At 34.1% G+C, this 14,746-nt stretch overlaps 1 protein-coding gene across 1 annotated transcript; it reads left to right on the plus strand.

The window, feature by feature from the left end:
• The first annotated feature begins 622 nt into the window (after nt 1–622).
• Nucleotides 623–2,826, plus strand: LOC149255385 (protein MODIFYING WALL LIGNIN-1-like). Its single transcript, XM_089457220.1, has 3 exons — nt 623–1,036; nt 1,121–1,320; nt 2,109–2,826. Exons 1-3 carry the CDS (start codon nt 938–940, stop codon nt 2,437–2,439), a joined length of 630 nt encoding a protein of 209 aa, XP_089313346.1. The 5' UTR covers nt 623–937; the 3' UTR covers nt 2,440–2,826.
• Nucleotides 2,827–14,746: the final 11,920 nt, after the last annotated feature.

A 14,746-nucleotide genomic window follows, 5' to 3' on the forward strand; every position in this document is an offset into this window, starting at 1 on the left:
AAAAATGCTTTTATAATTAATATGGATCACAGAAGTCTAAACTCAACAATTTTGAAAACAATCCATTAAAAAAATGATTAATAAATATCAAACTCAAAGAAAAATAAATTAATTAAAAAAATCAAAAACCATACCACTAATTTTTTCCCTCATCAAAACAAAGATGAAAACTACTTTGCAAAGTCATCACAATAACTTTATTTTAAAAACTATTTTGCAACTTTTCCAAATGAATTTATTTTAAAAATTAATTTACAAGTTAAACTACTCGACAAATTTAAAACAATAAATAACCAACCTGCCAATGATCCATAAATACATCACACACTTATGCTGCAATATCAAACAACCTGCCAATGATCCATAAATACATCACAGACTTATGCTGCGATATCAAACAAGGGAGGAACAATGAAAAAAATAAAGAATCATGGAAACGAATCACATGCAAAACTTGCATATGATAGGTTGCTCTGGAATTCATCAGCCTCCACTCAAATCCTCCAGCTATTTCCACAATATGGGGCCATGTCTCATTCACTTTTAGAATTTTATGACATCACGGTCAGTGGGTCGCGTTTATATATTCAAGCATTTCCACGACATGGATAGACTAATTTAATTTATCTGAAAGCGAAGGCCACATGCCATGGTTGACCAGGGGATGCACAAAAATTTAATCACAGTTGTACTATCTATCCTGTCAACCAGAGAAGCTTCACTGATTTCCATCAGAAACAAACTGTAAACAAATGAGTGGGGACGGAGCATTTAGCAATGTAAAAGCTCTGGCCTCACCGGTCCCTTTGAAGAGGCCATTGTAAATGAGTGTGCCAATCAACAAGGCATAAAACAACTGGTCTGCTAGATTTAGGTAATTATCGCCTGCAGTCTGTCTGATTCAGTGGGGAATAACCCTATTCAGATCTGAAACAATATGAAAAAGTCAAGGCTGAGGAACTTCCAGTACTTAATAGGATTCTTGGGACTGATTGCTGTGGCAACGGGCATCGCTGCAGAATTTACACGCAACAAGGTGTGTAGTGGGTATTTATCAAAACTGACGCTTAGGTTTTATTGTTATTAACATGAATTTGATCTGTGATGCCCTAATGCGCAGGCCAATGATGTGCGGTATGAGGAGGGGGGATGCAGCCTTCCATCAAGCCCTGCATTGGCTCTGGGAACCACGGCAGCTCTGGCACTCTTTCTTGCCCAATTAATAGCAAATGCCATTGGAGGCTTCGTTTGTTGTGCTAGGGATCTGCGCAATATTCTCACCTGCAGCAGACTGGCTACCATGATTCTCCTCTTCTCATGGTACAGTGCTCTATTAAAATGCTCAGATAAATGATTTCTGCCTTTGGACCTTGAATTCTGATGGCTGGGTGTTTCTGAAAATCACCATTGAATTGAATTGAATTTCTGGTTCTTCCTTGCAAAACATTAAAACATTTTTGGGCATTGGGTGAAAACTTGAACAGATTTCAGAGTAGATACCAGCAAAATCAATTGTTTGAATTTGCTCTGGTTAGTTATACTATAGAATGTTTTCCAAATTTGTAGTCAAGATAAAGATGGTTTAGAATAGATGGCAAATACTATACACACCCTGGAGTAAGCAATCATTGGCTTATTGTTTAGGATACTTAGAGTAAAAGGTAATTTAAAAATGGTGGTCTAATAGGGGAAGCTTACTCTTTTGTGATTAGATTCAAAATCTATAATCAAAATAAAAATGGTATAGAGAGAAATATGAACGAGTGAATATAGAATTAGTAATCCTTAACTGATAGTATGCGGTGAAAACCAGAAATCCATAAATTCCAAATTAGTAATCCTTGACTGAGTGTATGCAGTAAAAACCAGAAATCCTAAAATTTCATTATGGATGTATGTAGAGAAATTGTTTTGAATTTATTTGTCAATTATATTTTGAAATATTTTCTAAATCTATAATCAAAATAAAGATGGCTTATAATAATCCTGGACTGGATGTATGTGTGCAATAAAAACCAGAAATTCCATGATGTATGGAGAAAGTCCAGAGAATAATATGCCCAATTGCCAAAGTCTCATTCTCATGCCTGTGGGTTTTTTTTGGGCAGGATGAGTTTTGCAATTGCAATTTATCTGTTTGTGGCGGGGTCGAGCATGAGTCAAAGCCAACCATACAACAAGCCCTGGTTGGATGAGGGTTGCTATGTTGTGAAAGCTGGAGTTTTCGGCGCAGCAGCTGCCTTATCATTTCTAACAGTCATATTAGACATTCTGTATTACATAGCAATGACAGCAAAGAGAACTGAGGATCTGCCCATGACCTCCTCTGTTGTGCCAGTGGCAGTGCCATCGGCCATGAATTCAGAGAGAGCTAATTCTGCAAGCAATATTGAGCTCAACGGCGTTGATGGGTCGACCTCTGGTAAACATGAGATCTAGAGACCATGAGATCTAGAGAAATTATTTCCAGAATTTAAAAGTACAGAGACCAGAGATCTAGAATTGCATATACTGTTGCAGATGACTGAGCGGATGTGTGAAAAGGGAGAAAAGAGTGGGGGCTATTCACAGGCCAGAGACGTACAACAAACGTTTCAATGGAAAACCCAACAGCTGGATTTTACTTTGTAATATATTAGGCCTATACTAGATTTGTCTCAAATGGGAATATTGAGATCCAATTAAATAAGGGACATTGAGCACTCATGGCCTGGATGGATGCTATTGGTACAGTGAGTGCTGTCATAGTGCCAGCTGGGACCTGTTTCAGCTTGAAAGAAATTTCCAATAAAGTGGTTTATAAAATGTTATGCCATGATTCTTATATGGGAATTAAATGCTTTGTTTATAAGCTTCAATGGTTTTATTTATTTATTTTTTCCTGATGCTGACATAATTCTTAGGTATTTCCATTGGTAATGAAAGTGATATGAAAATGTGCAAACCAAAAAAATCAAAGTTCAATCGTTCTTAAAGTAGTTCAATGGGAAATGAAAATGTGCAAACTAAATAATTCTTAGGTATTTCTATGGTAATGAAAGTGATATGAAAATGTGCCAACCAAAAAAATCAAAGTTCAATCATTCTTAAACTAGTTCAAATGGTAATGAAAATGTGCAAACTACACAAATCAAATTTCAATAAGTTATATTTGGTCATCAAAATTGACCAAGTATTTTAATTATAATTATCAAATATTTAATAATAATAATTATTATTTTTTTATATAAATTATTCAAATTAATTAAATTATAATAAAATGTATCAATTTTAACTTAAAATAATAAATTTCATTATCATAATTATTTAAATTTTCGTCCACGAGGCTTTGGATTGAGGGTGAATGGGTGTGTTGTTAAGGCACTCTTTGCAATAGGTCACCGGTTCAAATCCCCCGTGGGTACTTAGGTTAGTCTTAACTAGAAAAAAAAATAAACAATTATTTAAATTTTCATTGAAATTCATATTTTAAGATGTCTTCCCATGGAAGATAGCATAATGTCACATGCATGTTATCCTCAACGGGATTGCATTATTGGATGCAACTTGTACACCTTTTTAAAATTCACTTATGGTATCTTCTTCAAATTATGTGTTATTAATTGAAATAAAGCTATAATGTTATAAATATAAATTTGGTTTGTGGGTTATTTTTATCTTTTATGTTAATTACGGTTTTATTTGTAAAGTTGTTGATATTATTTTGTAAGTTTTATATAAATAATATTTGTTAGTTTATTGTTAGACACCTAATCCTCAAAGAGTGGGTGAGCAAACTGTAAATATGTAAATAAAGAAAAATGAAGAATTAGAATAGGAAGCGACCTTGGAATATGAATCTCAAAGGTCACACATCTTCATGTTATATATTGTTGTTTTCATTAATACAAATCAATCAACTTTAGGAGTTATTTTCCTTGGCCTAACATGATATCAGATCCAAGTTTAGGTGCATAAATTGCTCAGTGCTTGACCACTTCTCATCATTTTTGTCATTGTCATAGCCCTGAGAAGCATTCCCCACCATTCCAAACGTTCCCTTTGCGACCCTTGCCAAGTTGCATATCTTCTTGTGTCGTTTCAATTTCCTCCCTTCCAGTTGTAACACCTAAGTCTGAGCATTGATCCAAGTCTCATCTCTTCCATTCTAGAACACACACAAGGTTGACATTCTGGCATGTGTGGACTAACGTATCTAAAATGGTAGCCTGCTCCTCACCATCAACCTCTTCATAGAGTGATTACTGTCGTCATATGTTGTCATTTTTACTGCTAGTTACTTGTCTTTATACCATGTTCATTTGACTTGGATTGACGGTGAATGGGTGTGTTGTTAAGGCACTCCTTGCAATAGGTCATTGGTTCAAATCCCCCGTGGGTACTTAGGTTAGTCTTAACTAGAAAAAAAAATAAACAATTATTTAAATTTTCATTGAAATTCATATTTTAAGATGTCTCCCCATCAGGGAAAATTTTAAGAACGCCCCCTAAATTTGTAAATATAATAAATGGGCGAATCTCCATGGTATATAGGAAAAATGGAAGGCGATTTTATCAATAATATAATATGTATATATAATTTTTTGGCGAATCTCTCACCAGGCATGGCGAATATATTACTCAATTATAAAATCTTGTAAGATATTGGCGAGTCTTTCACTAAATAATAAAACTTTGTAAAGTCCTAGTGAATCTTAGCATAGGCTACATGCTGGTTTAATTCCCCCATTTAAATAGGCTACATTCCAGGTGAATACCATGGGTCAATACCATGTGCTATTTTTATTTTTATTAATTCTAATATTAGGGTTAATAATGGTTTTTTGCATGGTATTAATAACAATCTAGTCCATGGTATTTGTCCCATAGTATTTTGGCCATAGGTTTCACCTAAATATAACCCATTTTTTGAGTGTTCGTAAATATAAGGTGACTTATGGAGTAAATATAAAAAAATGTTTTATTTGTTTACCATACCTCTCGTTTATTTATATTTTTATTAATTTACCATACCTCTTTTACAAATATGGTATTTGGCCCATAGGATTCACTTAAATAAAACCTCTTTCTTGAGCCTTCATAAATAGAACGAGGGTTATGGAATAAATATAAAAAGAGGTTTTATTTATTTACGATACGTCTAGTTTATTTATATTTTTATTTATTTACCATACCTTTTGAGTAAGTATAAAAAGACGTTTTATTTATTTACCATACCTCCACTTTACTTATATTTTTATTTGTTTACACCCTTACATGTATATAAGGTGACTTATGGAGTAAATATAAAAAATGTTTTATTTATTTACCATACCTCTCATTTATTTATATTTTTATTAATTTACCATACCTCTTTTATAAATATGGTATTTGGCCCATAGGATTCACTTAAATAAAACCTATTCTTGAAAATGGGTGAATGGATTCACTTAAATAAAACCTATTCTTGAAAATGGGCGAATGGAAGGTTGTAAGTCCTATTTTCAAGGGCTAAATTTACCTTTTTTACCCTCTCCCTTAAAATAAGGTGGGCTATTTGAGGTGATTTGTAAAAATGTACTATGATACAAAATATTCGCCCACTAAAAATTTAAAACCCCTTAATTTCGCCAAAGGGCGAACATTCGCCCCTAAAATTAGCATAATGTCACATGCATGTTATCCTCAATGGGATTGCATTATTGGATGCAACTTGTACACCTTTTTAAAATTCACTTATGGTATCTTCTTCAAATTATGTGTTATTAATTGAAATAAAGCTATAATGTTATAAATATAAATTTGGTTTTGTGGGTTATTTTTATCTTTTATGTTAATTACGGTTTTATTTGTAAAGTTGTTGATATTATTTTGTAAGTTTTATATAAATAATATTTGTTAGTTTATTGTTAGACACCTAATCCTCAAAGAGTGGGTGAGCAAACTGTAAATATGTAAATAAAGAAAAATGAAGAATTAGAATAGGAAGCGACCTTGGAATATGAATCTCAAAGGTCACACATCTTCATGTTATATATTGTTGTTTTCATTAATACAAATCAATCAACTTTAGGAGTTATTTTCCTTGGCCTAACATGATATCAGATCCAAGTTTAGGTGCATAAATTGCTCAGTGCTTGACCACTTCCCATCATTTTTGTCATTGTCATAGCCCTGAGAAGCATTCCCCACCATTCCAAACGTTCCCTTTGCGACCCTTGCCAAGTTGCATATCTTCTTGTGTCGTTTCAATTTCCTCCCTTCCAGTTGTAACACCTAAGTCTGAGCATTGATCCAAGTCTCATCTCTTCCATTCTAGAACACACACAAGGTTGACATTCTGGCATGTGTGGACTAACGTATCTAAAATGGTAGCCTACTCCTCACCATCAACCTCTTCATAGAGTGATTACTGTCGTCATATGTTGTCATTTTTACTGCTAGTTACTTGTCTTTATACCACGTTCATTTGACTTGGATTAACGGTGAATGGGTGTGTTGTTAAGGCACTCCTTGCAATAGGTCATTGGTTCAAATCCCCCGTGGGTACTTAGGTTAGTCTTAACTAGAAAAAAAAATAAACAATTATTTAAATTTTCATTGAAATTCATATTTTAAGATGTCTTCCCATGGAAGATAGCATAATGTCACATGCATGTTATCCTCAACGAGATTGCATTATTGTATGCAACTTGTACAGCTTTTTAAAGTTCACTTATGGTATCTTCTTCAAATTATGTGTTATTAATTGAAATAAAGCTATAATGTTATAAATATAAATTTGGTTTTGTGGGTTATTTTTATCTTTTATGTTAATTACGGTTTTATTTGTAAAGTTGTTGATATTATTTTGTAAGTTTTATATAAATAATATTTGTTAGTTTATTGTTAGACACCTAATCCTCAAAGAGTGGGTGAGCAAACTGTAAATATGTAAATAAAGAAAAATGAAGAATTAGAATAGGAAGCGACCTTGGAATATGAATCTCAAAGGTCACACATCTTCATGTTATATATTGTTGTTTTCATTAATACAAATCAATCAACTTTAGGAGTTATTTTCCTTGGCCTAACATGATATCAGATCCAAGTTTAGGTGCATAAATTGCTCAGTGCTTGACCACTTCCCATCATTTTTGTCATTGTCATAGCCCTGAGAAGCATTCCCCACCATTCCAAACGTTCCCTTTGCGACCCTTGCCAAGTTGCATATCTTCTTGTGTCGTTTCAATTTCCTCCCTTCCAGTTGTAACACCTAAGTCTGAGCATTGATCCAAGTCTCATCTCTTCCATTCTAGAACACACACAAGGTTGACATTCTGGCATGTGTGGACTAACGTATCTAAAATGGTAGCCTGCTCCTCACCATCAACCTCTTCATAGAGTGATTACTGTCGTCATATGTTGTCATTTTTACTGCTAGTTACTTGTCTTTATACCACGTTCATTTGACTTGCAACTCTGACTCTGCATGTATCGAGATGCTTTTGGTGTCCATAGGGAAGCTTTTGCACATAGTTATGGCAATGACTCTTCTTGTTTCCTTTTGAATTATGTATTCCATTAGAGGTTTTTTCTTTTCCCAAAAATATTCTATCATTGTTGTTTATGTGTGGAAGGTGCCATCACTGCTATCATGTGCTTGTCTTGGAACTCAATTGATTATTATTGCTCTAATGACAATCTTGGTGTAACAATAGCAATAATGCCTCAACCAACCAATGTATCCCTTCACAATCAAGGCTTTTGTGAGCTTTTGAACGAGCGGTATCCATGGGTGATGCTAATTGTTGGGTCAAGGTCAAGCTAAGGACTTTATAGATCACTCTGTGCATACAATATGCATAAAATCTTTGAAGTCTAACCGGAAATGAAACTAGATGCTCAAACATTTTAGACATGCAATGTAGTTTTTTTTGTTTTCTGAGTCTTCCTCTACATCTATAAGCATGCAGCAATTCCAATTATGATTCTAATCACTATACATGTCTTGTTGGCACCTAGTATAGACTTGTTGTTGTGAAGGTTGTAACGCTATACAAAAATTACCTACAAACAAATTCTTAAAATATAGAAAATATACAATGGAGAGAACAAAAAATATACACAGAGATTTCCTGTTGGAACCCAAAATTGAGAAAACCAAGTTGATTTTTCATTACGTTCCTTTCAATGTTGCAATACATTATATACGTGTTGAAACATTCATAAAATCCCAATCCATTAACCCTAGATTAGGACATAAATATAGTTTCCTTGACCATAACTATAAAATAGCATAGGAAAAATCATCATGTCCAAAAACATGAACCAAAAACCATGTGCAAAACCATGGGTGGGTCCACCCACTATCCTTGGGTCCGTCCCCCATCCTTGGGTCTGCCCAACCATCCTTAGGTCTACATAATTTTTCTCTTATTTTTATTCAAGGCACTGTCAGAACCCATGCATGGGGGGCTACCACCCCCCTGCTACACCCGACACAACATAACAGTTCCTAGAGCTAGTTCTGTCAAACATATAAAACATACCCAACATTCTCCCACTTGTTTTCTTTGTACACAAGGGCCATAAGAGTACATAGTCATCGATATAAGGCCACCGCATCTATTGTTTCTCTACACCAAGAAAAATTCTCAGTGCTCACAAGATTTGTCGATGCATCTTCAACATTCCTGAAATTTTCCACCTTTACCAGCAACACCTTTTTGTCTTCAACCATATCCCTCGCAAAGTGATATTGAACATGAATATGTTTTGTCTTCGAATGATAAGCAGGGTTCTTTGCCAAGACAATTTCACTTTGAATATCACAATATATCCTTATAGCTCATTGTACCAACTCCATACGTGGACACAATCTCTGCAACCTAATTGCTTCCTTGCTTGCATGAGTGTTTGTCATGTATTCAAGCTCTGTAGTTGAAAGTGCCACTACAAACTGTCTCTTTCTCATCCAACTCATTGTTCCTCCAATTAGGTTAAACAAATACCCACTTGTAGATATTCTCTGATCTAAATCTCTTGCTCAGTCTGCATCAACAAAGTCATGTCTGTGCAACACTCTGTCCAATCTTGTTCTTCCTTGGTAGCAGAAATCGTAATCACTAGTGCCATGTAGATACTTGAAAACCTACTTTGCTATTGTCTAATGCTCCTTCCCTGGTTTTGACACAAATTTGCTCAATACTCCCACTGGATGTGCAATGTCTAATTTTGTGCAAACCATTGCATACATCAAACTACTAACTTGCTGATGCCTCAAAATTCACTGCAACAATATGGGGGATAACCAATTTGGTCGGGGACTTGAATATCGTCCCTTTTCCATTTGGAATAGTGGCTCTGACTGGATGTAATGGGACTAGTTTCCCAATAAAATCTGATAGAATAGATGTAGAGTGCCTATAACCGAATCTAGGTGATAAATGGAAGTGATTATAAACTGAAATACATGTATTAATCTATCTATTACCTAGGGTTACTTATGTTTATGCAATCTAAAATAATTTTCCTTAGTGCATGATAATAAAGATTAATCAAACACTTGCAAAAATGAAAAGAATTTAATTTAATTATTTTGATTAAATAGTTAATCAAAATAATTGATGAAACTTTTATTGCAATCAAATAACGTTAACAAATCTCTTATATATGTTTTAAAGATAACAATTCTAGCGTGTTCAGAAATGAATTAATGTAGAACTGTATTAGAAAAGATACATATAATAAACAATATAAAACGGAATGGCGACCAATTCATAAACAAAACAGAAATACAATGATAAAAGTACCCGATGTATGTTACTCTGCTCATGAAAGAAATAGTTTTGGTCCAGTCTTTCTCATTAAGATGGTTTCAAGAATACAAAAGTGCAAGCTCTCAAAGCCTTCTTTACAAAACTTCAAGACCCTGATCTGTTATTCTACTAAGATAAGTTTGAAAGTACAAAAGTGCAAGCTTCCAAAGCCTTTCCTTATAAAATTTTGGGACCCTTTCTTTGTAGACATGAAAGGGTTTATATAACAAAACTAAAATATAAAAATAGACAATACATAAAAAGTGTTGAGGAGGTTGAAACAACTCTCCTTAAAATAAGAGACAATATAATAAAATTAGAGGCATTGGAATGATGAGCTCATGAATGTAATTGTGTCTATTCTTTCATTCGCTATTGGAGCTCATAAATATCTAACATTGGCTTGACTTTAGGGGGCTGACCTATCCTCATGTGTAGCTGTCCAGTGTACACTGCATCTGAAAGTGCATGGATCATATGAATGGATGAGTCAGCAAGGGTGTTGAGCATTAGCAACTCACTGTGTGGCTTCACAAGATATTTCCAGTACATCTCCCAGTCAATTTTTGTCAACCTTTTAATTGCTTCTTCCTTTGACTTTGAAACAAACTTCCTGCCATTTCTTTTCCAGAACTTTAATATCAGGAAGACTACCAGGTGGGCATTCTTGAATAAGGTTGGCATTATGCAGGTTATCATTGATAGTTTCAATGATGTTCTTGGAAACATCATTTTCCCTAGAGACTGCTCTTTCTGCATGTTCAACTGAATGTCCCAATCAATAAAGAGGATTTCCTTGTGAGACTCCTCTATTCTAGGAAGGTATGTTGCTTTGCCTTCTGGTATATCCTTCCATGTTATAAATCCTGAGATTTTATCATCAATGTCATTGAATGTCACCCTCAGATTAGATGATTGATTCATCGGTGAATCACTTTTGGCACATAATGGATTGATGACTGATAACTTCTCATAGAATGTTGCTTGTTGTTATGATAACAGGGTTTTTAGCTCTAATGCTTCCTTTACAAAGTTTTACACTTTAGAATTGTCCTTCAGCTGATCAAGTGAAAACTGGAGTTGTCGGATTTGAGTATCCTTAGTATTGATCTCTGCCTGATGTTGGAGCTTTAATTGATCAAATCTTTGCTGGAGTTGAGACAACTGTGTCTTCACTTGTTGATCAATACCTTTTTTTCATCTATCAAATGTTGTTCCAACCATTGAATACTTTCTTCCTTTTCCCTAATAAATTGTTGAACTTATGTTGCTTTATCAATCGTGGCAGATGAATAAGCACCTGCAAACAATGACAACTTTGTTAAATTCTTTGAAGGATCAGTTTGTGTATGCTTCCATACTATGTCCATTGGTATATCACTAGGAATGAGTGCTGATGATTTCTCCGTTCTTCTCCTTTTCCTCTATATTTTCACCACAACCCTATGTTTAGGACTATAAAAGACGTCGAGAGGAGGAATTTCTTCCACGTTAAGGACAATTTTGGATGAAGGGAGTGACGGGATGATTTAAATTTCATTTGTAGTGACAGCCTTATCAGAATCCCTATCAATAAACGTGCTTTGTTGAGTGTTCTGGGGTGTGCTGACTATTTTATCCAACTCAATATTCTCTACCCCTTGCTGTCCTTTTAACTATTGATCAAACTATTTCCATGCTTCATCCAATTCATTATTGAAGGGTGTTTTATTAGTATGGATTTCTGTTGATTTATCTTCCACTTCAATATTGTTAGAAACTTGCCCTGAGTCCTGTTCTGAATTCTGCCCTGAATTCTACTCTAAATTCTGTTCTTCTTGGGAAATCGGTTGAGAAATCCTCAACAGATCCAAAGGGATGTTTTGAAGTGTTTTTTCCCTATATTTTGCGAATCTTGCTAGATTTTTTGGATTAAGTTTCAATGTATCCAGGTGTTGTACTTGTGAGAATATCTCAGAAGATTCAAATAGGTCATCATAATCATCATCTTTATGATTGAATTTCCTGATTTTTACTTGGGAAATAAAATTATGTGCTACCTTGTCTGGATCAAACTGTCTACCAAGCACAATAGCAAGATTTAAATGTGCTATGTTATCAATTTCAAGCAAAGCATGCTTGAAATCATGTAGAGCATATACACCACATTGGATCAAGAATGAAGGCCATAAATATTTCTTGGCTTCATTTAGGGTTTTTTTCAATCCATCCCCTACAGTTTGATATGCAATCTCCCTAGCCAGTAGTTTATCAGGGACATATAATGGGACAACATGCGGAGTTGCCAGAATTCCATAAAATCTAACATAGGTAAATAGCTCTTCACCAAACCACCTTCCTGTAGGTATGAAATCAATTTTGGCCTCTTCAGATAGTCTTGGGGATAGTTTATCAAAAACATCTTGGTGTAATGGTAGAATGACTCCTTGGAAAATTTTATAAAAATGGGCGTGGAAATTAGACTCCCACAGGACTTTATGATATACATGGATAGGATTGAGATCTTGAATGGTCCATTTCCATCCAATGATTGGGAAATCTGAAGTGAAACAAACTGCATCCATGATATATGCGCTCATAAAGAATGGTGGAACTACTCTGGTATTAACATACTGATTTTGTTTGTATTCTTGGATTTGGGAGGCAATATTATTTGAAAGGATAATGCCCCAATCCACTATATAAGAATATGTTGCTATGTCAATAAGAGGAACCCATTCGACTGAGAATTTAGTTGTATTAGGGTACCCGAATAACCTACACATCATAGTTGTGACATAAGAATAGGGAGAGGCGAGAGAAGATAAAGAGTACATACCTGACTTTTCATGTTTGTGTTTGTTTGGGTAGGATCTCCATCATCTAATTGGATTTGATTCCACCTCATTCTCACTTGCAAACTGTTCGAGGAAATATTTTCCATATACCTTTTGTGGGTCGGGTATATGGTACATTTTCTTCAAATATTGAGTTGTAAAAGACTCGATGACTGTTTTTCTTGAAGTCAAGAATGTCTTATCGGTGATATTGATGTTCTCAATTATCCATTTCACCATATTGGTATAAGGAAGGATCTTGGGTCGAGCAACGATCTTGTGAAGAAAAGAGTTAGCGACTTCATCATTAGGGGCTTCATAAGATGAAGTAGCATCTGTTGTCACCACTCTCTGAATTACCTTGGGTCCTTCACTTTCAAGCAATTGATACATAGATTCCCATGAGGATGTTCCACTATCTATCATGCATGTAGTGTCCAAGAAAAGCAGGGGAATTTCTGTTACTTCAGAAACAGGAGGTGTGGATTGCGAAGCTACCATGGTTTTCTTTCCTTTCTTTGCTTTGGTTATTCTACAACACTGTTGCTTTTCAAGATTAGCCTACAATTGGAAACACAAAGAAATGAAGGAAAACAAGTTTGAAATGCAAAAGTGTAGGGGCCTAACATACAAGGTTTGAAATGATGGCGAATATAGTTTAAATGCAAAAAAAATGAAATATCTATATACAAACCATAAAATCACCTTGGGGCTTTAAATCGTAAATAACATTACAAGTGATTAATAACTGAAATCATGGATTCATGTGATAATTCCTTATTCCATTAATAGATCGTATCGCAATAATGTCAAGATTTCTTTGAGGCCAACTCATTTGAGTTGTTTGGGCCAATGAAATTTGGTTTTTTTATTCAAATAAACTCAAATTTGTCCTTTTAAAACACTAAAATGTTTTATTTTTCTATGATTTAAAAATTTAAAGGGTCACTATTATTTATATAATAATTTCCTAAGAGATTTATATATAAATAAATGGGGGGTTGTTGAATAGCACAACAATTTGGGTTCACTGGAAGAACCAGTTATCTCTAATTTATAATAATGGAATTTCTAAAACTTTACCAAGTGAAAAAAAAAAACTCACTTAATCATAATTCCTTTTAAATCCTCTTATAAATGAAAATACTTTTTGTCTATATCAGTCCTTAATTGGTTGTAAAGATGAAGTGGGGGGCTTCTACAACTTAGCCTTTTAGCATACTCATTTGTCATAGGTAGAGCCACTATTGCCAGCAAGCGGTCATAGCCTCAACAGGGTTACCTTTTAACCATCTATGATTCAGACTCCCATCCTTTTTAAGAGTGTAGTTTTTAGAGATAATTTCAAAAGTGTATGTATATTTCAATTTTTTATTTGTTTACTTTCTTTTTGATAATTTTTTAGCAATACCTAAAATCCATTATCCTGGTTTGGTGACCAGAAAGTGATAATGTCATTCACTGGTTGTAATTGAACTAAAAAAGTTGGCTTGTGATGAGAGCCCTTGTTTATAATTAAAATAATCTTAAGCCATTACCCTAGTTTGATATTCAATATTGGTAATGCCATTCTATCATTTCCTTATGATCATGGTAAGCATGCCCATGATGAGACCCCTTGTCTTTTAAGTTTAATATATTTTGAATTATACTCTAAAAAAGGTAAAGTTAGTGGATGGGGAGAATCATTGACTCCTTAAGAGTTTTGGATGACAGTTTTAGAGTTAGAGATGCTTCGCTGTAAATAGTATTTACTTTGTTAAAGATAACCTTTCTTGACTGATAATAAAATAAAAGGATTTTATGAAGTTTGAGGTTTCAAAGAATTTACAACTTCAATGGAAAAAGAAAATTTTATATTTTTATTATACTTTATCTAATTTATGTTGTGACCACTTCCTTAAGAATTCCTACTTTCAAACTGAAAGATCATAAAATGTTTTAAGAGATTCTAATATAAAGCCAAAAGTATGTTATTTAACATTATTTTCTAACAGAACTAAAAATGTAAATGTGATAATGTTACAGTAGAAGATATTATCTTCTAAGAAAATAATTTTTTCAAAATAATCCCATTGACATGAAGAGAATATCTCTTTCGTGATAAATCTTGCAATATGAATGTTGATGGGCCTATTTGTTCAGATATTT

The sequence above is a fragment of the Pinus tabuliformis genome, chromosome 7, assembly GCF_031772625.1.
Source record: "Pinus tabuliformis cultivar Carrire ecotype Pingquan chromosome 7, CPIR1, whole genome shotgun sequence".
In the NCBI taxonomy this organism is placed as follows: Eukaryota; Viridiplantae; Streptophyta; class Pinopsida; order Pinales; family Pinaceae; genus Pinus; species Pinus tabuliformis.

Bases quoted from the DNA above. Each gene is read 5' to 3' on its own strand.
- LOC149255385 (XM_089457220.1), top strand. From the start codon at position 938: ATGAAAAAGTCAAGGCTGAGGAACTTCCAGTACTTAATAGGATTCTTG. The intron at 1,037-1,120 runs GTGTGTAGTGGG...CCTAATGCGCAG, and splicing joins CAGAATTTACACGCAACAAG to GCCAATGATGTGCGGTATGA. The intron at 1,321-2,108 runs GTACAGTGCTCT...TTTTTTGGGCAG, and splicing joins ATGATTCTCCTCTTCTCATG to GATGAGTTTTGCAATTGCAA.